Source organism: Siniperca chuatsi, linkage group LG17 (assembly GCF_020085105.1).
Source record: "Siniperca chuatsi isolate FFG_IHB_CAS linkage group LG17, ASM2008510v1, whole genome shotgun sequence".
NCBI lineage: Eukaryota > Metazoa > Chordata > Actinopteri > Centrarchiformes > Sinipercidae > Siniperca > Siniperca chuatsi.
Window position 1 is genome coordinate 2,661,760 of NC_058058.1, and position 27,326 is coordinate 2,689,085.

At 40.2% G+C, this 27,326-nt stretch overlaps 1 protein-coding gene and 1 long non-coding RNA gene across 4 annotated transcripts in view; one reads left to right on the forward strand and one right to left on the reverse strand.

Annotated features, from left to right (window-relative positions):
- Nucleotides 1–2,362, reverse strand: part of LOC122864242 — a 36,430-nt gene extending 34,068 nt beyond the window's left edge. For all 3 annotated transcript variants that reach the window (XR_006375181.1, XR_006375180.1, XR_006375179.1), the window contains exon 1: nt 2,173–2,362. This is a non-coding gene — a long non-coding RNA (uncharacterized LOC122864242). The remainder of the gene's footprint in view (nt 1–2,172) is intronic.
- A 7,205-nt stretch (nt 2,363–9,567) lies between these two features.
- Nucleotides 9,568–27,326, forward strand: part of LOC122864727 (deleted in malignant brain tumors 1 protein-like) — a 30,406-nt gene continuing 12,647 nt past the window's right edge. Inside the window, 14 exon segments of the mRNA XM_044172346.1 lie at nt 9,568–9,675; nt 9,787–9,875; nt 10,234–10,260; nt 10,400–10,711; nt 14,246–14,560; nt 15,820–16,134; nt 16,956–17,264; nt 17,544–17,843; nt 18,759–19,073; nt 19,352–19,651; nt 20,561–20,869; nt 21,074–21,388; nt 25,827–26,135; nt 26,410–26,706. Of these exon segments, the coding sequence (XP_044028281.1) occupies nt 9,824–9,875; nt 10,234–10,260; nt 10,400–10,711; nt 14,246–14,560; nt 15,820–16,134; nt 16,956–17,264; nt 17,544–17,843; nt 18,759–19,073; nt 19,352–19,651; nt 20,561–20,869; nt 21,074–21,388; nt 25,827–26,135; nt 26,410–26,706 (3,475 nt within the window). The 5' untranslated portion in view covers nt 9,568–9,675; nt 9,787–9,823.

Below are 27,326 nucleotides of genomic sequence, written 5' to 3' on the forward strand. Positions count from 1 at the left end.
TTCTGGTCCAGTGTAATATCTTTTATTTACTTATAACTTCGTCCATTTGCTTGTATTATTGTTCATTTATACTTTGGTTTTTCATTTAATCTGTGAAGTTCTTGGTTTTTAGCCACACTGGACCGGCATGGAAATGTCAGCACTTTGGTCCAGACTGAAGACATTCATGTTCCCAGAGGATAAATCCTACTGACTGTGGTGATCCTCTGACTTTTCATTTAGCGCCACCAGCAGGACAAACATTTAATTTGTCCAATACTTATACTGGACAATACATGACATTCCCATCAGCCTCAGCTGTACTCTGTTTACTGTAATTAGCCAATATTAGCATGCCAATATGCTAAACTAAGATGGTGAACATGGTAAACATTAAGCCTGCATTACTTAAAAATAAGGACACCTATATGCCAAGATAGACCTCAAAATAATTAAATAGATAAATGAGAAGCCAGACATTAAAGTTAATGAATACAAAAAGAAACCTCAAGGGAAAAAAAGATGAACTAGAGAAGTTACTCGTGAGGCTGTAGCTCCTCTGTACTGTATTAACTCCAACAGGCTGGGCAACTAGTTACCTCTGTGGTTTCGTTGCAATAAAGCTGAATTAAGCATCATGTTACTTCTTCCTTGTACAAGTCCAGATAGTTGATATTTAGTTGCACTGATGAAACACAGTGTTGTATTTACTTCCTGATGTAAAAACCAAACAGATGAAGTTTGACATGAGAGCTGAAGACGTCTGAGTCCTCAGTGGGACAGAAACTGCGGTGAACTGACATCCATCCTGACAGAAACTTTCATCCAACTTCACATGCTGAACACTTCCAGGTCCCGTTGTCTCCTTCCTGTGTTTCACTTTTAATTTAGTTTTGGTTTGATTTAATTAAGTTTAGAGGAGGAACAATAAAATACTGGGTCAAAGGTACTTCATAAAAACGTGCTGACGGAGCTGAAGAGCCTCATGGGGACGACTGAGCGTCTGACTCCTGATGTGAAAAACAGGAAAATAAAGTCTGAATGTACTTGTGTCACTTTGTTTGTACGATTACAGTTATTTTGAGACGCTGCAGCCCTGTTCTCCTCTGTTCTGACAACAGTATTAAATGATGAGTTTATAAAAAGCTGTGTTTAATGACAGTGTACGTCTGAGGACTGAACAAGTCTTTGTTTTCTTCTCTCCTGCTGCTGCTTTTACAGGTAGAAGGAAGAAAAAGTCACCTGATTGATTTCTCTCTGCAGCGCTTCATTTTTCTGTTTCCTTTACAAGGTTTCCAAAGCGATTTATTGTTTTATTATCTCATCCTGCGTTAATTAACTAAAATAGGACATTTTAAAGTAAACCTACCAGCACCACTTTAAAATTTTGGATTTGTTCCAAAGGCAAAATACCTGGATTTGTTAAGATCAGAGTCTAATCTCTTATTAAATTTCTTATTAGGAATTGGAAGACATGCCCCTTAAAGTGCACAGAAAATGCAAATTTGAACATTTGGGCAAACTCCATCTGCCAAAGAAGATCATGTGATAAAATCAAAAGCTCCAGAACAAATACTTAATATCAGCGACAGTTTCCAAGGTCAAGAGCGAACTTTCAATGATAAGAAATGTGTACATATAATAAAATCTGCTTCAGAAGGTATTTAAATAAACGTAACATAATGTCTCAATATTTACTTTTTCTATTTTATCTTTTTTCCCCTAATTGAGAGTTAGTGCTTAATTTATTTAAGGAATAATACAAGTACTATGTTCCCACACAAGAGATTATCCACTTGAAAAAGGTGTAAATGCACCAAAGATTCAAACAGACTTCAGTCTGATCTGAGACCAGTTCTAGCCGGATGTTAAACAACTACAACAACATTTGAACAACTCAAGCGGCGTATACAGCTACCTCGACCACATGTCCCATACAGACAAGCAGGTACAGGGAGAACTGGTGAATGTCATTCAGGCTTACATTAAATCATATTGTGAACATCACTGTCCATGCTGGCAATTATTTGTCAACTAGGAAAGCTACCATGGCTTTTGCCCTGTAGGCCGACGTTGCTGTTTGTTTTGTCAGCTGACAGTAAGGTGGTTGCTGCCGCTGGCTGTTCAAGACAAACGTGACAAACCAAAACACACAAAGACTAAAACTCTGCAACGCAGTCATCTACATATTACCTTTAAGCTGGAAGAAGGACAACAGACAGAGAAAGTTCAGGTGAATCCAGAGCTGTCTGCTCACAGTGACACAGGTCAGATCAGTGAGGTGCTCCACACCTGCTGCTAATCAGCCAGTCAGCGGCAGATACAAGACAGGTGCTTTCTACCAGCAGTTCCCAAGAGAAATCTGAAAAAAAACAAAACACTTTTGTTTACACAAAACTACAGTGGACTTTTCTCTCATCATTGCTTTTCTTCTGTGGAATATCTTTGGATATCTTTAGCTTAAACAATCTAAGAAAGTTATAAAGGAATTTCATGCTTTGGTTGAGCTGCTCACAACTTATGGACATAAAGGTCACCTGAGACAAGAGGTTGCAGGTTGACTTCATAAAGGGTGGAAATCTTATTTGATCCATCAGTTAGTGTAGTATTTTTAGGTGTTTTGATGTGGATATTTATGTATTTATCTGTTAAATATGCACTATTATACCTTTCTCTAATTTTTTTTGTTTAATTTAAGGTCATATGTTTTGTGTTTGTCTTTTTATTTGACCATGTTGGAAAGTCATCTTGTTCACATGCATCCGGCCTTTTTAGTAAAAAATATTTTTGCACTTTAGGTTTTGCAATTTTTGGGGAAATTCCCTTTTTTTTCTGCTAATCCTGGAGGAAGCCATTCACAGATGCTGTCACATCGACATCACTATACTGATAGATCAGATGTGTGTTAAATACAGTGTAAAAGCCAGCGGTTGAAGAAGTATTCAGATATTTTACTTAAATAAAAGTAGCAATACCACAGTGTAGTAATAAAGTCCTTAATTCAAAATTTAAGTAAAAGTACAGTTCAGAACAAATATTATCTACATTATAGAATTATATACATCTAAATATACTTAAAGTACCAAAAGTAAAAGTACTCATTATGCAGGGTGGCCCATGTCAGAATAATATATATGTCACTGGATTATAAATATTGATGCATCAGTGTGTTCATCACTTCAGTGTTGCAGCTGGTAGAGGTGGAGTCAGAGTTTTTGGTGTGTTATGCTAGTAGCGGCTAATGTAACCCGGAGCCTCTAGCCTGCAGCGGGGATGAGGAGCTACAGAGGTCTGGGAAGCTCTCTTCTGTCGACAACAGATTGTTTTCATCTTCAAACTTGTAGTCTTCAGCCCCAACCGACGCTGACTCAAGTGACATCACTTGAGGACGTTTATCAGACTTCACACAGCTCCCTCTGGAGACACAACAGGCTTTATACAACTGTATTCACATATGCACTCGTACTCCCAAACACCTGGAAACACACACTGAGTTGTAAAATCTGTGGCGTTCCCCTTTAAGCACCCTGCTACAGTGTAAATGTGACCTTAAAAGGAGTTTTATGTAGGTAGAAAACAATTCAAAATAACCAGAGACATGTCTTGTTATCAAGTGTAAATATACACACACACTTAGACAAAGGGAGATCCGAGGTAACACTGACCAGGAACTGGTTGGGGTCCAGTGTCTTGCTGGAGGGCACTAAAGCAGGAAAGATGGTTGTTAATACGGGAATGTGGTTCTTTCTGTCTGTCTCTTTGTCTCTGAGCTTGTTATCACTTTCTGCTGGATGACCTTGATGGAGAGAGAGAGGGAGTGTAAGTTGGTTTGCAGTGACTGTATGTGTGTGTGACTGATGGGGGCGTGAACAGGACAGTATGTGTGTGTGTGTGTGTGTGTGTGAGTGTGTCTTTTCTGGCAGGGTGTCCAGTTTCTGCTCCACCTCGACTATTATATGTGCACGCACACACACACACACACACACGCATGTTGCCATTTTTTATCTGCTTTACAAACACACACACACACACACACACTCAAAACTGACGATCTCCTCCACTCTCTCTCTCTTTAACACACAGTTGCAGTGTAACAGCCAATAGTAAGACAGCTCACGGCTCTAAACAACCAATCAGAGCATGAAGGTGTTGAACACAGACGATAAGATAAATCGTCATTCTGCCGGTTCAAAGCTTCAGAACAGGATCATAAAATCCAGATTTCATCTCGAGGCAAAAATAAACTCCTCTCATTAGTGTTCAGAATCAAAGTGAAACTCCTGAGTGCCTGGTCACACCTGTCCTCACAAAACAGGTGGAGCTGGAAGTTTGGCGATGTAGTGAGAACTTGCAGGTTGTTTCATTTGCGGCAACATGGACACAAAAAGAAAAGCTTTGTTGATATTGCTCTTCATATTGTTGAGCAGGTTATGTAAAATTGGCAGCGATGGAATGTAACTAAGTGCATTTACTCAGCTACTGTACTTAAGTACAAATTTGAGGTACTTGTACTTTACTTGAGTCTTTTCTTTTCATGTCACTTTCTACTTCTACTCCACCACATCTCAGAGGGAAATATTGTACTTTTTACTTCACTACATTTATCTGACGGCTTTAGTTACTAATTACTTACCCAACAGTTTAAACAGTTTAAAGTTCAGCCGAAACGATTAGTTGAGAGAAAATAAACTGGAAATTATTTTGATAATTGTTTAAGTCATTTTTCATGTAAAACATTTCCTGGTTCTAGCTTCACAAATGTGAAGATTTGCTGCTTTTGCTTTTAATGATTTGAATGTTTTGTTAATAACGTTGAGGTTTGGACTGTCGGTCGGACACAGCAACATCGTGAAGGCGTCACTTTGGGCTCTGGGTCGTCGTGACGGCATTAATCACTGTTTTCAGAGTTTTTACAAACCAATTAGTCAATCGATTAATGGAGAAAAGAATCAGCAGATTAATCCAGAATGAAAATAATCGTTGGCTGCAGTCCGATACGAAACAGTTCAACATGAGCTCCAGCTCAACCAGCTGCAGCAGCAACATCCTGCTTTACATTAATGCATGAGGAATAATAATCTGATGACATGATGTATAATAGTATAATGTATAATATATAAGTCACAGGGGACATTTTACTGCTTTGAGTAAAAATGGTTTGGTTCAGAATCTGTTTGGAAAAATCTTAAAAATGGATTATCATCAAGCTAAAATGAGGCTGATTCTCTTTGTCCCTGAAAAGTGGAGATTTTGGAGATCCAAGGTTTTTACCTTTACAACAAACACGCACGAAGGCAGTGTGTGTGTGTGTGTGATACTGTGTTCAGTGAGATACAACTCACACCAGAGACACACACACACACACACACACACACACACACACACACACACACACACAGACAACTTGGAAGTCCAGTATCAGGTTTTAGAGTCAAGATTCGGGTCTGCCACCCACTCGACCCGGGGGTGGGAAGGAAAGAGAGATATTCACATCTCAAACGCCCCCCCTCCAGGACGTCCCGGCATCTGCCAAGAGGCTGCGAATGAGTGTGAGCGTGTGTGTGTGAAAGAGAGAGAGAGAAAGAAAGTGAGAGGAGTCGAGTAAGTGAGTAACAGTGTGTTCATGTGAGATTGAGAAAAATGGAAGCGTTAGTGTGTGTGTGTAGGCAAAGAAGAAGAATGTGAAAATGAGAAATGTGTGAATATGTGTGTGAAAGTGGGACTGTGTGCAGAGTGTATGTGTGTGTGTGTGAAAAGAGAAAAAAACTGTGAGGATGAAAAAAGATTAAGTTAATGTGCATGTGTGTGTTTGTATGCGTGACAGTGTGTGTGTGCGTGTGTGTGTATGTGTGTGTGTGTGTCCTCTCTGCCCTCTTCCAGCTGTTGTTTCTTCTTTTTCTGTCAGCGGAGGAAGAACAAAACTCTCCTGCAGCAAAAAAAATAATGATAATAATCCCAAATGTGTCATCAAAAACATAAATTTATCTCATTTAAGAAAAAAAAACCTTCACAATTCTTCCCCAACGCACCCACACTGTCAACTGGAAACCAAAAAACATTGTCTGGAGCCAGATGGTGTGCAACGTTAGGAGACAATAAAAAAAATTGCAATACTGAAAATGATTTAGTTCATTCAAAAAAAGAGAAAATGTCCTAAATTGTCTTTCCACTTTTCCTCATTTATTTATGGATAAGTCATATTTCACTGTATGTTAAAAAACAAAAAATCAAAACAGATTGCAGCACCAGAAAATAAATCAAAACATCCATTCTTGTCCGTACATAAATTGTCATTTGTATACTTCAGATGAAGCCATGAACTCGAGAAAAGTTTGCCTCTAAATAACGAGTGTAAAATAAGTTTTGGCAACCGCAGCACTTCCTCTGCTTCTGTATAAAGTGTTAACTCTTTGTGTGATTTATGAACTCCACAGTTTAGTGATTGTTCACACTGACATCCATGTTCACGAAATAAATCCACAAAGTAAATGCATGAAAATCATCTGTGTATTTTATTGTGTTCTCATGTGATCAGACTGGCAAAATGTACTCAAATGAGGCAACAAGCAGATAGAACAGGAAATAGCATGAGGAGGGTTTTAGACATCTACTCTAATTCTAGCTATTTGTTTTAGATGATAAAATGCTGATTTAGCTTTTCCTTGATGTGGCTGCTAAAGCTCAGATCTGATCTTTAAAACACCAAGATACCTCTGGAATCAAACTGAGCAGCAACTTTCATTCTTTCTTCCTTGTTGCCAAATACAACAATTTGTCTTTATTTAAGTGAAGGACATTTAATTGCATCCAGCTATTTACTTGCTCTAAGCAGTGATAGAGTGAGTCTAAGGGACCATAGTCACTCGGTGAACGAGCTATGTAAATCTGAGTATCGTCTGCGTAGCTGTGATAAGCAACGTTATTATTGTTATGTATGATTTAACCTAGAGGGAGCATGAACAGGTTGAATAATGGCAGCCCAAGAATTTAAACCTTTGGGACTCCACATGTCATGGTGATCCAATCAGATTTTTAATCACCAATGGCAACGACATAGCCTCTGCCTTCGAGATATGATCTGAACCAGATAATCTCACCCACTTTTCCCATCTGTCAAGAAGTATTTTATGGTCCACAGTATCAAAGGCTGCACTAAGATCAAGCTGTACCAAAATCAATGTTTTAACTAAATCAGTATTCAGATGAATGCCATTTAACATCTTTATCTGTGCAGATTCAGTGCTGTGATGTGCTCTGAAACCAGACTGAAATCTGTGCAAAAGGCCATTTACATTTAAAAAGTTACTGAGTTGAATCAAAACAGCTTTCTCAATAATTTTCCCAATAAAGGGAAAATTAGAGATGGGTCTGTAATTATTCAATATTGAAGGCACGAGAATTGTTGATATTCCTGATGATGATGATGATGTTAGAGAATAAGGCTCGTCTAGCCCTATTTATTTCAGAATTGTAAATACAAAGCCTCTCTTTAAAGATGTTGTAGTGAATCTTTGGGAAAATCAATGTGAATGTTAAAATCACCAGTTCTGACCAGACAGTCAAAATCTGTTGAGATAACAGAAAGCAGTTCAGTGAAGTTGTCAACAAAATATGTGGAGGACTTTGGAGGTCTGGAAATCGTTAACTTTTTGTTTTTACCTTTTATTTATTCCGGGGGCAGTTTCACTGAGATGCTCTCTTTTACAGGAAAGCCCTGATCACATTCACATAGTTACACATCCACTCCTGGAATCTGTCCAGTATAACCACAGTCTGATTTGCTGGCCACTGAGCAGCTCCACGGGAGCAGCTGGGGTTAAGGGCCTTGCTCAAGGGCACCACAGTGGTAGTAAAATCATCGCATGATAACTGCTTGCACTGAAATTAGTCTATATATATAGCAGCAACACCACCGTTCTTGTGAGCTCAAGAAACATTCATGAAATTAAAGTTTGGAGGGGCTGACTCAATGAGAACTGGTGCACTGCTACTATTATTTAGCTAGGTTACAGTTAAAAGTAGAAAATCAAGATTCAAGGAGCTGATCATGTTCAGTATATCAGTAAAATGTCTTGTTTCAGTATTTGTCATTTCAGTACTTCTCGTAAATCTTGTTTCAGGACTTCTGATAGCAGTTTTACAATGTCACTGGTCCCTATGATGTTTTTCACAGTTGGGTCTGCAGCCAAAATATGTGGAATTCTTTGTCATGTCAAAGACCATATCTTTGGGAAAGCAGTAGATTTTAGTGTTCTTAATTTTAGTGTTCTTCTTGCTCATGCCTTTTACATCTTTTACAGAAAAATCACCCACAATTACTTTGAAGCCCACTCAAGGCTCAAAGACTCTCAGTCCTTAAGATGAGAGGTTATCCAGGTCATCTGACGGAGATCCTGCGTCCTGCAACAGTGGTGCAAAGCTGAATGGCAGACCAGGGCGGTGGTTCCCATTTTTTTAAAAAGGGAGGTGTGCTCCAATTATTAGGGTACCACACACCTCAGCCTCCCTCGGAAAGCTTAATCCACGGTGCGACCAATTGTCGAACCTCAGAGCCAGGAGGAGCAATGCGGATTCCGTTCTGGAGACCTGATACTCCATCTGTAAACCTGATTATTCAATCAGTTATATTATGGCTCCTACACTCTCAATTTACCAGTCGGTCTACGTTCCAACTCTCACTAATGGTAATGAGCTTTGGGTAGTGACTGAAATGATGAGATCGCAAATACTAGCACGTCAAACTGGCAGGAGGCCCCGGTGTAGACCCAGAACACGCTGGAGAGATTATATATCTCATTTGGCTTGGGACCACTTTAGGATCCCAGGAGTAGTTGGAAAACGTTGCTGGGGAGAGGGACATCTGGATAAACGGTAGAAAATGGATGGATGTTTCAATGCTTTTGGGTAAACAATCCTTTTAAAGCTAAACATTTGGTGCATTTAACTAAACAGAGGAAGTTTCTGTATTGCAAAATTACACAAAATGATGTAAAAGTTTCTGCATAAGAATAAGAAGCCTGTTACTAGCACAAACTATTCATTATATAGTGTCATTTGTGTTTTGACATATTTCATTTAGTGACATAGATTTTTATTTATGCCAAGTCATATGTTCTGTGGAGGCTTTCTTAAAGATCTTACGATGTTGTGGAGATGCAGAAAATAAACAGCAAATGTATTTAGGCTAGTTCATAATACTTCTGTGAAATTTAAAGAAAGGGGGAAATGGCTGTGCTATGTACAATTTCAACATAAAAGGACTGCTGTGAATGATAACTAGAGATGGGAGGGCACAGGTGGTAGGGTTTAGCAGTGGGAGTCAGTAGTCAATCACCTCTTAACAACTCTACTTTTGATCTATATTTCCCATTTATTTTTCTGCAGCTGTTCATTTACTGTGTCCATAAATCAGTGTCACTATCATGTATCCCTCTGACTCTCCATTCATTCATGTACAACTGCTGTGCATTATGCAACATGTGGGTGTGTTTTCCTGTGGAATTTTAGTAATAATGTTAATATTGTAAAACCCAAAATGTCATCATCTGTCTTTAATGATTGATCAAATTGTCAACATGCATCCAGGTTACAGTCCAAGTCCAGGCAGCCCCTTATATTCATAGCAATTACTGGATCTGTACATGGGGCTTCAATGCTCTGGATGTTTCCAATGTGATCAACTTCTTATTTTCAATTGTGAGTTAATTTTAATAGCTATAGCAGACTTGTTGGCTTCAGAAGGTAAGAGAGCTAGACAACACTCTTTAAATGAAGAGTAACTATAATTAATTTTTTTCATTTTTACAGTACCTTGACAGCATTTGACCTTCTTTGAAGATACAATATGATCTTCATTTCTGCTAAAAAACTTCATCTTGTTTTTTATTTGTCAATAGGTAAGTTTATTTTTTTTCAATTTGATTTCTTAAATCAAAACATATGAATGCAGTATAGGCAATAGTTTGTTCAGTTTGGATTATTTTATTATTGAAAGTGCTTTTTCAAATGTTCTCACTATGATACATTTGAGAAAGTTGGACAATTATGGGTTTTGTAAATTGGGACCTTCATGAAAATAAAATGACACATCTCAAGGGGCTTATCCTGATTCATAATAAATTTGACAAATTACAGCAATGATTGCTAAATATGTATTTATTGGACAATATTGTTTTAAATATTCATGACAAATCTCTGGGTTGTCAGGCTTAATGAGGACATTTTTCTAGTATCTAGTATATGTTTCTGTTGTAGGTCTACTGAGTCTATCACTGCTAACAGGTCAGTATGTTCTATTTATGTTGCCCCCTCATATTATTTCGATATTTAAATTTCTACACCCAGATCTAATGACAGAGCACTTTTTGCAGTTCATGGTGACACAACCTACAGCTGTTGTGCTTGAATTTTTCATTTCCAGAATGTGAGAAAATTAAGCTGGTCGGGCCTTCACGATGCTCTGGTAGGGTGGAGATCTACCACAGAGACAGCTGGGGGACGGTTTGTGATGATCACTGGAGCACTGCCAATGCTGACGTTGTGTGTCGAGAGTTAAACTGTGGGGCAGTTCTTGAGGCCAAAAAAGAGGCCTTTTTCGGAGAGGGACAGGGTGAGATCTGGTTGGATGATGTGCAATGTACTGGTCATGAGTCTTCCATTCTCAAGTGCACACACAGTCCACTTGGGGAAAATAACTGTGGCCATGGTGAAGATGCTGGGGTTGTCTGTTCAGGTAAGAGTGAGTTCAATCACTTATCTCAGTTATGTTTGCTTTGCTTTACCCACTTGTGTTTTAATCAAAATTGAATTACCAGTAGGATACAACTAAATTAGACACTTAATCAAATTGCACACTTTGTACCTTTATTAAAGGAATAGTAGTAAATTTTGGGAAATATGCTTATTTGCTTTTTCGCGGAGAGTAGAAAAGATTGACACTCTGATTGTCTGTTAAATGTAAGGCTGCAGCTGCTTAGCTTAGCTTAGCACGAAGACTGGAAACGGGGGGAAATTTAAAAAGGTAAATTGTCCTTTTTACACATAAAATCAAGCATCATAAATGTCTGCATTGCAAGTACCTTCCTCAATTTATCAAAACCAGAAATGTGAAACTGTCAAGAGAAATTTGGAAATACAGCTGTGATCGTATTATTGCATCTTGTGTTCAAAACCTAGAGATTGTATTGTTAGTTAACAATCTGTTGTCTTCTTTAAGATGATTGCTACCTGTGGTGGGAATGCAGTTGCAGCACAAGCACAATAGCAAAGTCAGCACATGACATGCTGCTGCAAATGTAAAGTGCAAAGTCCAGAAGGTAGATGAGTGATAAACCAAAACTTCCCAGTCACCAGCTGACCTAATATTGATCATGTCTGAATGTTTGGTAAAAAGTCACAGTGCACATGCTTCCGCCTCATGTCACCTTTGTTCTACATCTTAGTTCAAAACAAAGCAACATGAGTGTTTATGCTTTGCTATGATAGAAGTGTTGAGTGTAGAGTGGTATTTCAAAAAATTAAAGGGGTGATCCGGCGATTTAGTATTGCACTTCCATAAAGTTGGGGGACAGATTAAAAAAGGAATGGTCAAAATCAAAGTAGCATCGGCTGAGATATCCTGACTTTTAGTCCGTGGTTTGGGTCAAGCTTTAAAAACCCTGGATACTACATTTCCCATTTTGCAACTCAGTAGTGTTTTTCATTAGACCCCCCTGATTACATCATCAGGGTTAGTTTTTTAGACTTTGGAAAGCTCCATTCAGGGCCACAGAAAACATTATAAAGTTGTTTTCACAAGCTGAGTGGTACACCTCATGACGAGTAAACTGAACTTGATATGTAAAACTGGTGGAGTGCCATTTAAAAATATATTTCTGACACAATTCTCACATTTCTTCAGCATTCCTTTATAGTGATTCTTAACTCTTTTATGAATTGATTAAAAAGTAAGTCTTCTTTCTTATTACATGAGCACAGGCATCAGATTGATAAATCTACCTGTGATGAGCTAATCTTCCTCAGAGTGCTCGCTGCAGAGTGAAGTGAGAGGAGGAAGTGCCAGAGGGAGTCCACTTCTTTCTCCTCATGTTCAACACCCACTGATTCAGCCTGGTTTCCTCACCTAAAGAAAATTGTACTGCACACAAAAAAATCGTTTTGTATTATGTCTTTACATTCTAGTGTGTTGTAGATAATCATTTCAACCAACAAAGCACCACATCTTGCAGGTGAACTGCAATGAAAATAGGAATTATGACAAATATTTCTAGCATAACTTCTACACCGTCTAGCATAACTTCTGTTCATATGAAAGCCTTGGGATTTTCTGTTATGGTAGCTAGTTATTACTTCAGTCTATGTTTTGCTGAGAAATTCACAGTATTTTTAAGTGTAAACTTGATCAGCACACATAAAGAAATGAATATTTGGCAACTTATCCAATTACATCAATGCTGCATATTAAGATCAATATAACAGGAAACATCAACAAGCTTGATAACTACTATCTGTCTACCAGACAGAGAGTACCCATCGCTGTTGTTGCTAGCTTTGTGAGCAACCAGCAGTAAACTTAGCTAACTGGCTAAGTTACCTACTGTAATAAACTAATGTTTAACTGACTTCATAATACAATTTACTAATCAAGAAGAACAGTGTAGGCGTGGTCGAAGCATGGCAGTGTCAGCTGTTACCCAATCACTGAAAGAGGAAGTGACGTTCGAACTGAAGACCCGCCTTGATGAGAGGACTGACAGATTTCATTTCCATTTGAATTTTGACACCAAAAAAGCGTGTAGACAAGTAATTGTAAATGCAATAGACTGGGGGCGCTGTTTTGCTGGCACATAGAGTTGCCAATGCCAAAATGAATGGCAAAAACACGGCAATACGACATGCAATTGATTGAGCTTTCATTTTAATTTTTAATCAAAATTATTCAAACTGAATTGAGGACTGCATTGCCACTTTGCATATTGAACTGCCAATTGCAAAATGCATTTCCATTTGATTAAAGAGGCCAAAAAAACTTCCATAATATTCGCTCTCATTCTGAGAGTTAGATGAGAAAATTGACACCACTCTGGTGTCTGTACGATAAATATATAGGCACCGCCAACAGCCGGTTAGCTTAACTCTGCACTTTTTTTGTACGGATTAAGCAAACAAGATATAACATGGAGATTTTTGTTACAGACTATCTGTCCAGTCTTTATGCTAAGCTAACTTCAGGTGCCTCTGGTTCTAGATTCTTAATTAGCGTACAAACTGAATCTATATTTTTCGTTGAGCAGTAACTTCCATACTAGTACAGCACATAACAGCCCGTAAAATGGCGAATGGTTATTTTTACACATGCCTACTGAGATTGTGTTAATCTGTGAGATTTAGAGTTGCTTGTAGGCAGATTTTTTTAACGTTGGACAGAGGTTGGTTAGCTGTTCCCCCATTTCCAGTTTTTTATGCTAAGCTAACGTCTGCTGGCTACAGCCTTTAATTTAGCAGACAGACAGACATGAGAGTTGTCTCAATCTTCTCATCTAACTCTCCGCCAGAAAGCAAAAATGTATTTCCCAAAATCTATTTCTTTAACATACAGTTTTCCCATTTTCTTAATATAGCTTTAAGGTTGTAAAAATTATCTTATTCCACACTGTCTTACAATAATATATTTTCTGAATGTGCTTGCTCCAAATCTTTTTTCAAACTATATATTTATAATGGGTGAAAAATGTTAAATGGCTGCAATATTCCATTAAATGTATTTATTTGGACTGTCCAATATTCAACAAAACTTTACAGTTAAGGCCAAGTTAATAGGGTTAGGATGAGTTAGTGGTAGCGATGCTTCGTGGCTAGCATATGTGCTAACAGCATGTAGTTATGATAGGTTAATTTTTCGTATGAGCTGTATAATACCAGCGGGCCAGCTCTAGTAGTCATTTAGCATTGTCATTTAGCACCAGAGTTTGACACCTATGCATTACACGGATGCAAGTTATGGATGATTGTCTGACTGCACCTAAGTTGCCAGATCATCTATAAAGCACATCCAACCACATTTCCGCAACCTGGCAATCCACACCCCGATCCAAGGGGCATGTGCGCACCTGTTGGCTGCGAGCCAGCTAAGTTAACAATAGCTATTTTTGTCAGGGCACGACAGCATCCCCCCCACTATCCCACCGCCATCTGATAACTCACACTAATATTTCATGATTTGACGTTACTTTGTGAGTACTTTTAACATGACCGGACCTGTCCTCAGGTAATCCATTGATAAGGCTTGTCAATGGCACTGACCGATGTTCTGGTAGAGTGGAGGTTCTGCATGACGGCCAGTGGGGAACAGTTTGTGATGATGACTGGGACATCAGAGATGCTCAGGTGGTGTGCAGAGCCATGGACTGTGGGCCAGCTCTGACAGTCAAATCTGGTGCCGTCTTTGGTCAAGGCCAAGGAGACATCTGGCTGGATGATGTCAACTGCATCGGTAATGAAACGTCCCTTTTGCACTGCCAACATCCCACCCTCGGAGAAAATAACTGTGGACATGGTGAAGATGCCGGCGTGGTGTGCTCAGGTATCATCTCAGTTATTACTCTGTTGTGTTGTTCATTCCTCTTTATTAGAAAGTTATTTACTTTATTTTACAGTGTTTTTATGCTTACATTTATCTGTCGCAACTAATGTCTCCAATTAATATTTTTCTGATTATTGTCAAGAATTAAAAGTGTTATATCACAATTATTTCCACTACAGTATATCAATCAGAATATAATATCATACAATTTGAATTAACCAGATATTTCTTTCAAATGTGTTCAAACACCAACTTGCTTGCTGATTGGCTTTCCTTTGCTTTCCAAATATTTAAATTGTTTAAGAATCAAGAATGACCTTTTCAAACTCAAACCTTTTCTTTGCGCTCAGTGTGCCATTCAGTGTCCTCATTCAGCTCATGACTAAATTCATCATCACTCAATCTATCATGTGAAAGAAAAGAAAGAAAAAATTAGATTGTCTCACTCTGCCTTGTTTTGACCTGGCTCTTATGCCACAACAAACTATAGACATACCATAATACATTTTTAATGCAATTTTAACAAAAAAGTATTTTATTAAACCAAACTGAACCAAATTAAGTCAATTAAAGGGCCAATTAAGGATTATCAAGATGTGAAGTGTGGATATCAGTATAGTCAGTGGTCTAAGTGTGCATGAGTGATGGGTGTGGGGGTGTTGTAAGGTGCAAAACAAGGTATAAGAATAAGACAGCATAATAAACCAAACAAACGGGTGCCTGAAGAGAGGAAGATAAGTAGAGAGTAAGGGAGAAAGGGAGAAAGAAGCGAGAGCTGCAGCAGACAGAGAGACCAGCAGCTGTGCTGCAGCCAGGCTTAAATAGACTGGGAACACTGGGCCCAGGTATTCCCATTCAGCACTGATGATCCCCTGTCACCCATCAGATATTTGAAAAACAAGCAGATAACAAACAGATTGGAAGGGAAGGGCAGGGGTTGTCACAGCTTATTGACGCCATATTAAAGCTATGCTTGACTAAATTAATAGAACTGAAGCAGGTAAATTGTCTTGCAATTAGTGTTCATTATATTTGCACAATTCTGCAATTCTGTTGAAATTTTATCAACACGTCACAGGTTCTTGTGTCCTTATTGGTAAAGGTGTTGTGTTCCTGATATGAACTGTGTGCAATGTAGGGAACAATAAAGTACTTCACTTTTTCTTTGACTTTCATTTATCTGCCATATCTTTGACTACATTAAATAACTTTGAAATGTCTGATACCATATGATCATTTTAGTTTACTTGACTTCACAGAAAGTTTGGAAGTTCGGTTGGCTGATGGTAAGGATGAGTGCTCTGGCAGAGTAGAGGTCCGTCATGGCGAGGTGTGGCAAACGGTGTGTGACACAGACTGGACCCTGAGTAAAGCTGAGGTGGTGTGTGAGCAGCTGGAATGCGGACATGCAGTGAACGCTTATGGCGGTGCCCATTTTGGCCAAGGCAGTGGATTAGTAGTGGAGGCTAGCGATTCATGTTTTGACAATGTGACATCTCTTCAGCAATGCTTGCTCAAAGGTTTCAGAAGAGCAACATGTGGGCATGAACATGATGCTGGTGCTCTCTGTGCAGGTAAAGATTTTTAAATGTGTTGGACAAATAATATAACATCATCAGCGTTTGTTTCACAAATGTATTCTGTTTACACACACCAAGTAAAAACAGTGGCATGGGAAATTATTATATTTACTTATTCAATCAAGTGCAAAATGCTTAAAGGAGTAGTTCAACATTTTAGAAAATACACTAATTTGCTTTGTTAAGTGTTAGATGAGAAGATTGATACCATTCTCACTTCTGTAAGGTACATAAGCAGGTGCAGCGAGGCGCTGGTTGGCTTAGCTTAGCATAAAGACTAAAAATAGTGAAACAGCTACCCTAAATTAATCATAAATCAGATATAAAGTGCTAATTAGTGAGCTTTAGAGTTGCTGGTAGGCAGGTTTTGTTAATTTCAAACAGAGCCAGGCTAGCTTTTCCCCCGTTTCCAGTCTTAATGCTAAGCTAAGCTAACTGGCAGCTGGCTCTAGTTGCATTTATTGTACAGACATGAAAGAGGTATCGATCATTAAATCTAGCAAGAAAACAAATTAGAGTATTTCCCAAAATGTCAAACTGTTGCTTTAATGTTTCATTTGCTTGACAAAAGTGACATCTAGAACAAATGAGTCATATTACACGTCATTAATTTTCTACAAGTCAACCATTTTCCCCTTTTTGCTGTTGAAATTAGATTCTGATATGATGGTGGGAAAAGCAATACTTTTAAAATACAATGAGAAATGTATTTACATTGTGATTTCAACAGAAAAACTACGAGTATTATTACAGATAAGTAGGTTTAAATCCAAATAAACTTTTAGGACTCACTTAATTTCTGTTGTCATATGCAGCACCGCTCCGGTTGGTCGATGGCTTAGGTGAATGCTCTGGTAGAGTGGAGATCCTATATAAAGGCCAGTGGGGAACTGTGTGTGATGATGAATGGGAAATGAGCAATGCCGAGGTGGTATGTAGACAGGTCGGCTGCGGTCAGGCAGTTTCTGCTCCCACAAGTGCCCACTTTGGAAGAGGCACTGGTCCAATATGGCTGGATAATGTAAAGTGTACAGGCCAAGAGTCTGCTCTCACACACTGTACGCATCCCACCCTCGGAGAAAATAACTGTGGACATGGTGAAGATGCCGGCGTGGTGTGCTCAGGTATCATCTCAGTTATTACTCTGTTGTGTTGTTAATTCCGCTTTATTAGAAAATTATTTACTTTATTTCATAGTGTTTTTATGCTTACATATATCTGTCACCACTAATTCCTCCAATGAATATTTTTCTGTCAAGAATTAAAAGTGATATATCACAGGTATTTCCACTACAGCATATCAATCAGAATATCGCATGAAATTTTAATTAACAAGATATTTCTTTCAAACGTGTCCAAACACCAACTAACTAATTGCTGATTCTCTTTCCTTTGCTTTCCAGCTACCATTAGACTAATGAATGGGACTGACCAGTGCTCAGGCAGGGTGGAGGTCCACCATGGTGGCCGATGGTCACCAGCATATAATGTTGACTGGGGAATGAATGAAGCTGTAGTGGTGTGCAGAGAGATGAATTGTGGAGATCCTGTCAAGGTGTCAGGATCATTTGGTCAAGGCGGAGCACTGAGAGGATATAAGATCACCTGTAGCGGTGGAGAGCGCTCTCTCACACAGTGCACACTGACAGAATATGTCAGGAACAGCCACGATCATATTGAAGAGGCATCTGTCGAATGTTCAGGTAAGACAAAGCTGAACTGAAATTTGAATTCCCCTCACTTATTGCATAATGAGATATAAACTACAATGATACTCCAGCTATTTTGCATATTTTTCCATTTTTCAAAAGAAGAGTAAACCATTTTTGGACATACATGTGGAAACAGCAACTAACAAGCTTCAGGCCTGCTATGTAGCCTAGGAACTGAGATACAAGATCCTCCCCCTTTCAACAAGCCCACTTGGTGCTGATTATGTACCGTTAAGACATTCGTACCTTTACAACATTCGTCATCATGCTGTTCAGTTTGTACATCACTTGGAAAGTGGAAGCTAGGCCAGTTAAGCTAGCTTGCTAATGTTGGCATTGATTCCCACTTGGTGTTACTTTTCATTCATGTTATTTTAACGTCTACTGGCTCAGGTTCCGAAAGGAGGGGGGCCTAGCAAGCATTAACTGTCTCGCTTTTATGGGTCAAAATATGGTGACAATATGACAAATGACCATACTGTCAAAGGTCAAAACAATGAGTAGTCCAGTAACTTCATTACTCCGTACATTACCTCGTGATAAAAATCATGAAACAGAGTAACTAACAGTCACAGAATAACGTAAGGAGTGCTCAAACCACAGATGGAACTAAGCAATGACTAATAATGTTGACCCCCCCAGCTGGTTAACTGCCCGTGTTGCAGTTGGAATTGAAGCGATATTTACAAACTATATTTTATGCCTGCTCACACAGTTATTGCACCAATCAAATTACAGTACACACATTGTCAGTCGGTACCAAACGTAAATGCCTCAGGAGAACACTATCTTTGCTAAAATACTAATATGCTGCGAGAGTACATTTGACAGTCCATAGAAACCCCAATATTTCATGATTTGACGTTACTTTGTGAGTACTTTTAACATGACCGGACCTGTCCTCAGGTAATCCATTGATAAGGCTTGTCAATGGCACTGACCGATGTTCTGGTAGAGTGGAGGTTCTGCATGACGGCCAGTGGGGAACAGTTTGTGATGATGACTGGGACATCAGAGATGCTCAGGTGGTGTGCAGAGCCATGGACTGTGGGCCAGCTCTGACAGTCAAATCTGGTGCCGTCTTTGGTCAAGGCCAAGGAGACATCTGGCTGGATGATGTCAACTGCATCGGTAATGAAACGTCCCTTTTGCACTGCCAACATCCCACCCTCGGAGAAAATAACTGTGGACATGATAAAGATGCCGGCGTGGTGTGCTCAGGTATCAACTCAGTTATTACTCTGTTGTTTTGTTCATTCCGCATTATTAGAAAGTTATTTACTTTATTTTACAGTGTTTTTATGCTTACATTTATCTGTCGCCACTAATTCCTCCAATGAATATTTTTCTGTCAAGAATTAAACTGTTATATCACAGTTATTTCCACTACAGTATATCAATCAGAATATCGCATACAATTTGAATTAACCAGATATTTCTTTCAAAGGTGTCCAAAAACCAACTAACTAATTGCTGATTCTCTTTCCTTTGTTTTCCAGCTACCATTAGACTAATGAATGGGGCTGACCAGTGCTCAGGCAGGGTGGAGGTCCACCATGGTGGCCGATGGTCACCAGCATATAATGTTGACTGGGGAATGAATGAAGCTGTAGTGGTGTGCAGAGAGATGAATTGTGGAGATCCTGTCAAGGTGTCAGGATCATTTGGTCAAAGCGGAGCACTGAGAGGATATAAGATCACCTGTAGCGGTGGAGAGCGCTCTCTCACACAGTGCACACTGACAGAATATGTCAGGACCAGCCACGATCATATTGAAGAGGCATCTGTCGAATGTTCAGGTAAGACAAAGCTGAACTGAAATTTGAATTCCCCTCACTTAATGCATAATGAGATATGATCTCAACAGCAACATAATGCACCAATTGAACAGTTTCCACAAGTACACCTAAATATGAAATTAAATTAATGTTAGATACCCTCCAGACAGCCAATGGATATTAAGTTGTTACTGTGATGTAGAGACAGTGCACAGTTAGAACGTTACGTATGAAAGATAAATTAGTTACAAATGAATAACTTACCACTCTGAAAAGTCTTGCTCTAGTCTCGGTTGTGAAGCTGGTTAGGGTTGTTGCAACATGTACGGCTGAACCGAAGCCATAGTTAGCAAAAATATGATGTTTTTTGAAAATGTTTTTTTTTTTTTGGTTTAACCACAAAATAAAATTATGAACGTGAACATGAGCATAAAATGACCACTTTAACGCCTACTGACTCAGGCTCTGAAAGGAGGGGGGCCTAGCAAGCGTTAACTGTCTCTCTTTTATGGGTCCAGATATGGTGATAATATAACCTCATTACTCTTTACGTTACCTCGTAATTCAAATCATGACACGGAGTAACTAATGTACTCATGGAATAACGAGTGCTAAAATCATAGATGGGACTAAGTAATGACTAACAATGTTGCCCCCCCAGCTAGTTAACTGCCTGTGTTTCAGTTGGAATTGAAATGATATTACAAACTATATTTTATGCTTGCTCACTCAGTTATTGCACCAATCAAATTACAGTACACACATTGTACCAAACATTTCTGCCTCCAGAGAATGTAAGGGGCGCTCTCACGGCAGAAAAAAAACAAAAAATACTTATTACGATTTTGACCCAAAAAGTATACAAATAAAAACAAACACTCAAGTTGGACTGAGTGTACTGTACATTCATACAACAGCTGTCATTTCCAGGCAATGTGAAGTTGGCCGATGGGCGCAGTCGATGTGTTGGAAGAGTGGAGTTCTATGACCAAGGCCAGTGGCGGACTGTGTGTGGTGAATCCTGGGATGTGAAGGATGCAGCGGTGGTGTGCAGACAGCTGGACTGCGGGAGGGCTCATAAGATTACCACCATGGCCGAGTATGGTCATGGCACAGGACGGACCTGGATTGATCAAATTGAATGCAATGGACTGGAGTCAACACTGACTCAGTGTCCACAAAAAACATTTATAGACAAAACTTGCAACACTAACTCAGTTGCTGGTGTTGTCTGCACAGGTAAGAAAAAGCACATACAGAAATGACAAAAGATAATAGTCTTGTTTGTTGTTCTTCAGTTGTATCGCTCCTATTTATTGCATTATCTTAGGTCTATTCTAAGCTTTTCTTTGACTTTCATTATCTGCCATATCTTTGACTACATTAAAATTACTTTGAAATGTCTGATACCATATGATCATTTTAGTTTACTTGACTTCACAGAAAGTTTGGAAGTTCGGTTGGCTGATGGTAAGGATGAGTGCTCTGGCAGAGTAGAGGTCCGTCATGGCGAGGTGTGGCAAACGGTGTGTGACACAGACTGGACCCTGAGTAAAGCTGAGGTGGTGTGTGAGCAGCTGGAATGCGGACATGCAGTGAACGCTTATGGCGGTGCCCATTTTGGCCAAGGCAGTGGATTAGTAGTGGAGGCTAGCGATTCATGTTTTGACAATGTGGCATCTCTTCAACAATGCTCACTCAAAGGTTTCAGAAGAGCAACGTGTGGGCATGAACATGATGCTGGTGCTCTCTGTGCAGGTAAAGATTTTTAAATGATGTGTTCAAAATTGTCACATGTAGTTGGACAAATAATATAACATCATCAGCATTTGTTTCAGAATTGTATTCTGTTTACACACACCAAGTAAAAACAGTGGCATGGGAAATTATTAGAATTACTTATTCAATCAAGTGCAAAATGCTTAAAGGAGTAGTTCAACATTTTAGAAAATACACTAATTTGCTTTGTTAAGCGTTAGATGAGAAGATTGATACCACTCTCACTTCTCTACGGTACATAAGCAGGTGCAGCCAGGCGCTGGTTGGCTTAGCTTAGCATAAAGACTAAAAATGGTGAAACAGCTACCCTAAATTAATCATAAATCAGATATAAAGTGCTAATTAGTGAGCTTTAGAGTTGCTGGTAGGCAGGTTTTGTTAATTTCAGACAGAGCCAGGCTAGCTTTCCCCCCGTTTCCAGTCTTTATGCTAAGCTAAGCTAACTGACAGCTGGCTCTTCTTCTTTTCCTTTCGGCTGTTCCCTTTCAGGGGTCGCCACAGCGAATCATGTGCCTCCATCTAACCCTGTCCTCTGCATCCTCTTCACTCACACCAATTAACTTCATGTCCTCTCTCACTACATCCATAAATCTCCTCTTTGGTCTTCCTCTAGACCTCCTGCCTGGCAGCTCCAACCTCAGCATCCTTCTACTAATATATTCACAGTCTCTCCTCTGAACATGTCCAAACCACCTCGATCTGGCCTCTCTGACTTTATCTCCGAAACATCTAACATGAGCTGTCCCTCTGATGTACTCATTCCTGATCCTGTCCATCCTCGTCACTCCCAAAGAGAACCTCAACATCTTAAGCTCTGCTACCTCCAGCTCTGCCTCTTGTCTTTTCTTCAGTGCCACTGTCTCTAAGCTGTACAACATCGCTGGTCTCACCACCGTCTTGAACACCTTTCCTTTCATTCTTGCTGATACTCTTATCACACAACACACCTGACACTTTTCTCCACCCGTCTCTTTTCCACAGTCTCCATTGCTCTGAACAGTTGACCATAAGTACTTAAAGTCCTGCACCTTCTTCACCTCTGCTCCCTGTAACCTCACCGTCCCACCTGGGTCCCTCTCATTGACACACATGTATTCTGTCTAACTGTGGCTAAGCTTCATTCCTCTGTTTTTCAGAGCAGACTTCCATCTCTCTAGATTTTCCTCCACCTGCTCCCTGCTCTCACTACAAATCACAATGTCATCCGCAAACATCATAGTCCATGGAGATTCCTGTCTAACCTCATCTGTCAGCCTGTCCATCACCAGAGCAAACAAGAAGGGGCTCAGAGCCTATCCTTGATGCAAACCCACCTCCACCTTGAACTCCTCTCTCACACCTACAGCACACCTCACCACGGTCTTACAGCTCTCATACATGTCCTGCACCACTCTAACATACTTCTCTGCCACTCCAGACTTCCTCATACAATACCACAGTTCCTCTCTCGGCACCCTGTCATACGCTTTCTCTAAATCTACGAAGACACAATGCAACTCCCTATGACCTTCTCTGTACTTCTCCATCAGCATCCTCAAAGCAAATACTGCATCTGTTGTACTCTTTCTAGGCATGAAACCATATTGCTGCTCACAAATGCTCACCTCTGCCCTTAGCCTAGCTTCCACTACTCTTTCCCACAACTTCATTGTATGGCTCGTCAGCTTTATTCCTCTGTAGTTGCCACAGCCCTGCACATCTCCCTTGTTCTTAAAAATTGGCACCAGTAAACTTCTCCTCCATTCCTCGGGCATCCTCTCACTCTCCAAGATCTTGTTAAACAAACTAGTCAGAAACTCTACTGCCACCACCTAGACACTTCCATACCTCCACAGGTATGTCATCAGGACCAACTGCCTTTCCACTCTTCATCCTCTTCAACATCCTCCTCACTTCACTCTTGCTAATCTTTGCTACTTCCTGCTCCACACCAGTCACTTCTTCTATTCTTCGTTCCCTTTCATTTTCCTCATTCATCAACTCTTCAAAGTACTCCTTCCATCTTCCCATCACACTCCTGGCACCTGTCAATACATTTCCATCCTTATCTTTAATCACCCTAACCTGCTGCACATCCTTCCCATCTCTATCTCTTTGTCTGGCCAACCTGTACAAATCCACCTCTCCCTCTTTAGTGTCCAACCTAGCATACAAGTCCTCATATGCTCTTTGTTTGGCCTTTGCCACCTCTACCTTCACCTTACACTGCATCTCCCTGTACTCCTGTCTACTCTCTTCAGTCCTCTCAGTGTCCCACTTTTTCTTAGCTAACCTCTTTCTCTGTATACACTCCTGCACTTCCTCGTTCCACCACCAAGTCTCCTTGTCCGCTTTCCTCTTTCCAGATGACACACCGAGTACCCTCCTACCTGTCTCCCGGATCACATTAGCTGTAGTGGTCCAGTCATCTGGGAGCACTTCCTGACCACCCAGAGTCTGTCTCAGCTCCTCCCTGAAAACTACACGACATTCTTCCTTTTTCAACTTCCACCACTTCGTCCTCTGCTCTGCCTTTGTCCTCTTCATTTTCCTCACCACCAGAGTCATTTTACACACTACCATCCTGTGTTGTCTGGCTACACTCTCCCCTACCACTACTTTACAGTCACTGGTCTCTTTCAGATTACAACGTCTACACAAGATGTAGTCCACCTGAGTGCTTCTACCTCCGCTCTTATATGTCACCCTATGTTCCTGCCTCTTCTGGAAGAAAGTGTTCACTACAGCCATTTCCATCCTCTTTGCAAAGTCTACCACCATCTGTCCTTCTGCGTTCCTGTCCTGAAAACCAAACCTGCCCATCACATTCTCATCACCTCTGTTCCCTTCACCTACATGCCCATTGAAATCTGCACCAATCACCACTCTCTCACCTCTGGGGATGCTCTGCATCACTTCATCTAACTCACTCCAGAATTTCTCCTTCTCTTCTAACTCACATCCTACCTGTGGGGCATAACCACTGACAACATTGAACATCACCCCTTCAATTTCCAGCTTCAGACTCATCAACCTGTCTGATACTCTTTTCACCTCTAGAACATTCCTCACAAACTCCTCTTTCAGGATAACTCCTACTCCGTTTCTCTTCCTATCTGACCCATGGTAGAACAACTTGAACCCTGCTCCTAAGCTTCTAGCCTTGCTACCTTTCCACCTGGTCTCCTGGACACACAGTATGTCCACCTTCCTTCTCTGCATCATGTCAATCAACTCTCTAGCCTTTCCTGTCATAGTCCCAACATTCAAAGTCCCTACTGTCAGTCCTACATTCTTAGCTTTCCTCTTCTCTCTCTGCCTACGAACACACCTTCCTCCTCTCCTTCTTCGTCTTTGACCAACAGTAATCCAATTTCCACCGGTACCCTGTAGGTCAACAGCACCGGTGGGAGTTGTTGTTAACCCGGGCCCCGACCAATCCGGTATGGAAGTCATTTTCATGATTCGCCTTTTTAATTTGGCATGTGTTTTATGTAGGATGCCCTTCCTGACACAACCCTCTGCATTTATTCAGACTTGGGACTGGCACAAGAAGACACTGGCTTGTGCCCCCTTGCGGTTGCATTAACTGGCGGCTGGCTCTAGTTGCATTTATTGTACAGACGTGAAAGAGGTATTGTGTTGTAAGGAGAGGTGCTAAATAGAGAAGTATGTGGACCCAAAAGCAGATGACAAGGAAGCGGTCTTGCCGGATGACTACCGTGTTTATTGTTGGGTGGAATGCAGGCAAGAACAGGCAGAGGTGAGCAGACAGGTAATGAGCAGACAAAATCCAAAATCCAAAAATCCAAACAAGGTCCACCGGAGAACAAAGAATCCAAGATAAACTCACAAACAAAGGCTCGGCAAGGAACAACACCATGTGTACAACAATGATCCGACACAGAACAAAGAAAAGACCCAGACTAAATACCCAAGGGGAGGTGAGACAACGAGACACAGGTGCAAACAATCAAGGGAGGACCAACAATCAAAACTGGAGGGAAAACACAGACAGGAAGTAAAAACACAAGACACACAAGGGAAGGAGACTACTACAAAATAAAACAGGAAGTGACAACACCAAAACTGCAACATATTGATCTTTAAATCTAACGCTCAGCAAGAAAACAAATTAGAGTATTTCCCAAAATGTCAAACTGTTGCTTTAATGTTTCATTTGCATGACAAAAGTGACATCTAGAACAAACGAGTCATATTACACATCATTAATTTTCTACAAGTCAACCATTTTCCCCTTTTTGCTGTTGAAATTAGATTCTGATATGATGGTGGGAAAAGCAGTACTTTTAAAATACAATGAGAAATGTATTTACATTGTGATTTCAAAAGAAAAACTACGAGTATTATTACAGATAAGTAGGTTTAAAACCAAATAAACTTTTAGGACTCATTTAATTTCTGTTGTCATATGCAGCACCGCTCCGGTTGGTCGGTGGCTTAGGTGAATGCTCTGGTAGAGTGGAGATCCTATATAAAGGCCAGTGGGGAACTGTGTGTGATGATGAATGGGAAATAAGCAATGCCGAGGTGGTATGTAGACAGGTCGGCTGCGGTCAGGCAGTTTCTGCTCTCACAAGTGCCCACTTTGGAAGAGGCACTGGTCCAATATGGCTGGATAATGTAAAGTGTACGGGCCAAGAGTCTGCTCTCACACACTGTACGCATCCCACCCTCGGAGAAAATAACTGTGGACATGGTGAAGATGCCGGCGTGGTGTGCTCAGGTATCATCTCAGTTATTACTCTGTTGTGTTGTTAATTCCGCTTTATTAAAAAATTATTTACTTTATTTCATAGTGTTTTTATGCTTACATTTATCTGTCACCACTAATTCCTCCAATGAATATTTTTCTGTCAAGAATTAAAAGTGATATATCACAGTTATTTCCACTACAGCATATCAATCAGAATATCGCATGAAATTTTAATTAACAAGATATTTCTTTCAAACGTGTCCAAACACCAACTAACTAATTGCTGATTCTCTTTGCTTTCCAGCTACCATTAGACTAATGAATGGGACTGACCAGTGCTCAGGCAGGGTGGAGGTCCACCATGGTGGCCGATGGTCACCAGCATATAATGTTGACTGGGGAATGAATGAAGCTATAGTGGTGTGCAGAGAGATGAATTGTGGAGATCCTGTCAAGGTGTCAGGATCATTTGGTCAAGGCGGAGCACTGAGAGGATATAAGATCACCTGTAGCGGTGGAGAGCGCTCTCTCACACAGTGCACACTGACAGAATATGTCAGGACCAGCCATCATATTGAAGAGGCATCTGTCGAATGTTCAGGTAAGACAAAGCTGAACTGAAATTTGAATTCCCCTCACTTATTGCTTAATGAGATATAAACTACAATGATACTCCAGCTATTTTGCATATTTTTCCATTTTTCAAAAGAAGAGTAAACCATTTTTGGACATACATGTGGAAACAGCAACTAACAAGCTTCAGGCCTGCTATGTAGCCTAGGAACTGAGATACAAGATCCTCCCCCTTTCAACAAGCCCACTTGGTGCTGATTATGTACCGTATTTGTACCTTTACAACATTCGTCATCATGCTGTTCAGTTTGTACGTCACTTGGAAAGTGGAAGCCAGGCCAGTTAAGCTAGCTTGCTAACGTTGGCATTGATTCCCACTTGGTGTTACTTTTCATTCATGTTATTTTAACGTCTACTGGCTCAGGTTCCGAAAGGAGGGGGGTCTAGCAAGAGTTAACTGTCTCGCTTTTATGGGTCAAAATATGGTGACAATATGACAAATGACCATACTGTCAAAGGTCAAAACAATGAGTAGTCCAGTAACTTCATTACTCCGTACGTTACCTTGTGATAAAAATCATGAAACAGAGTAACTAACAGTCACAGAATAACGTAAGGAGTGCTCAAACCACAGATGGAACTAAGCAA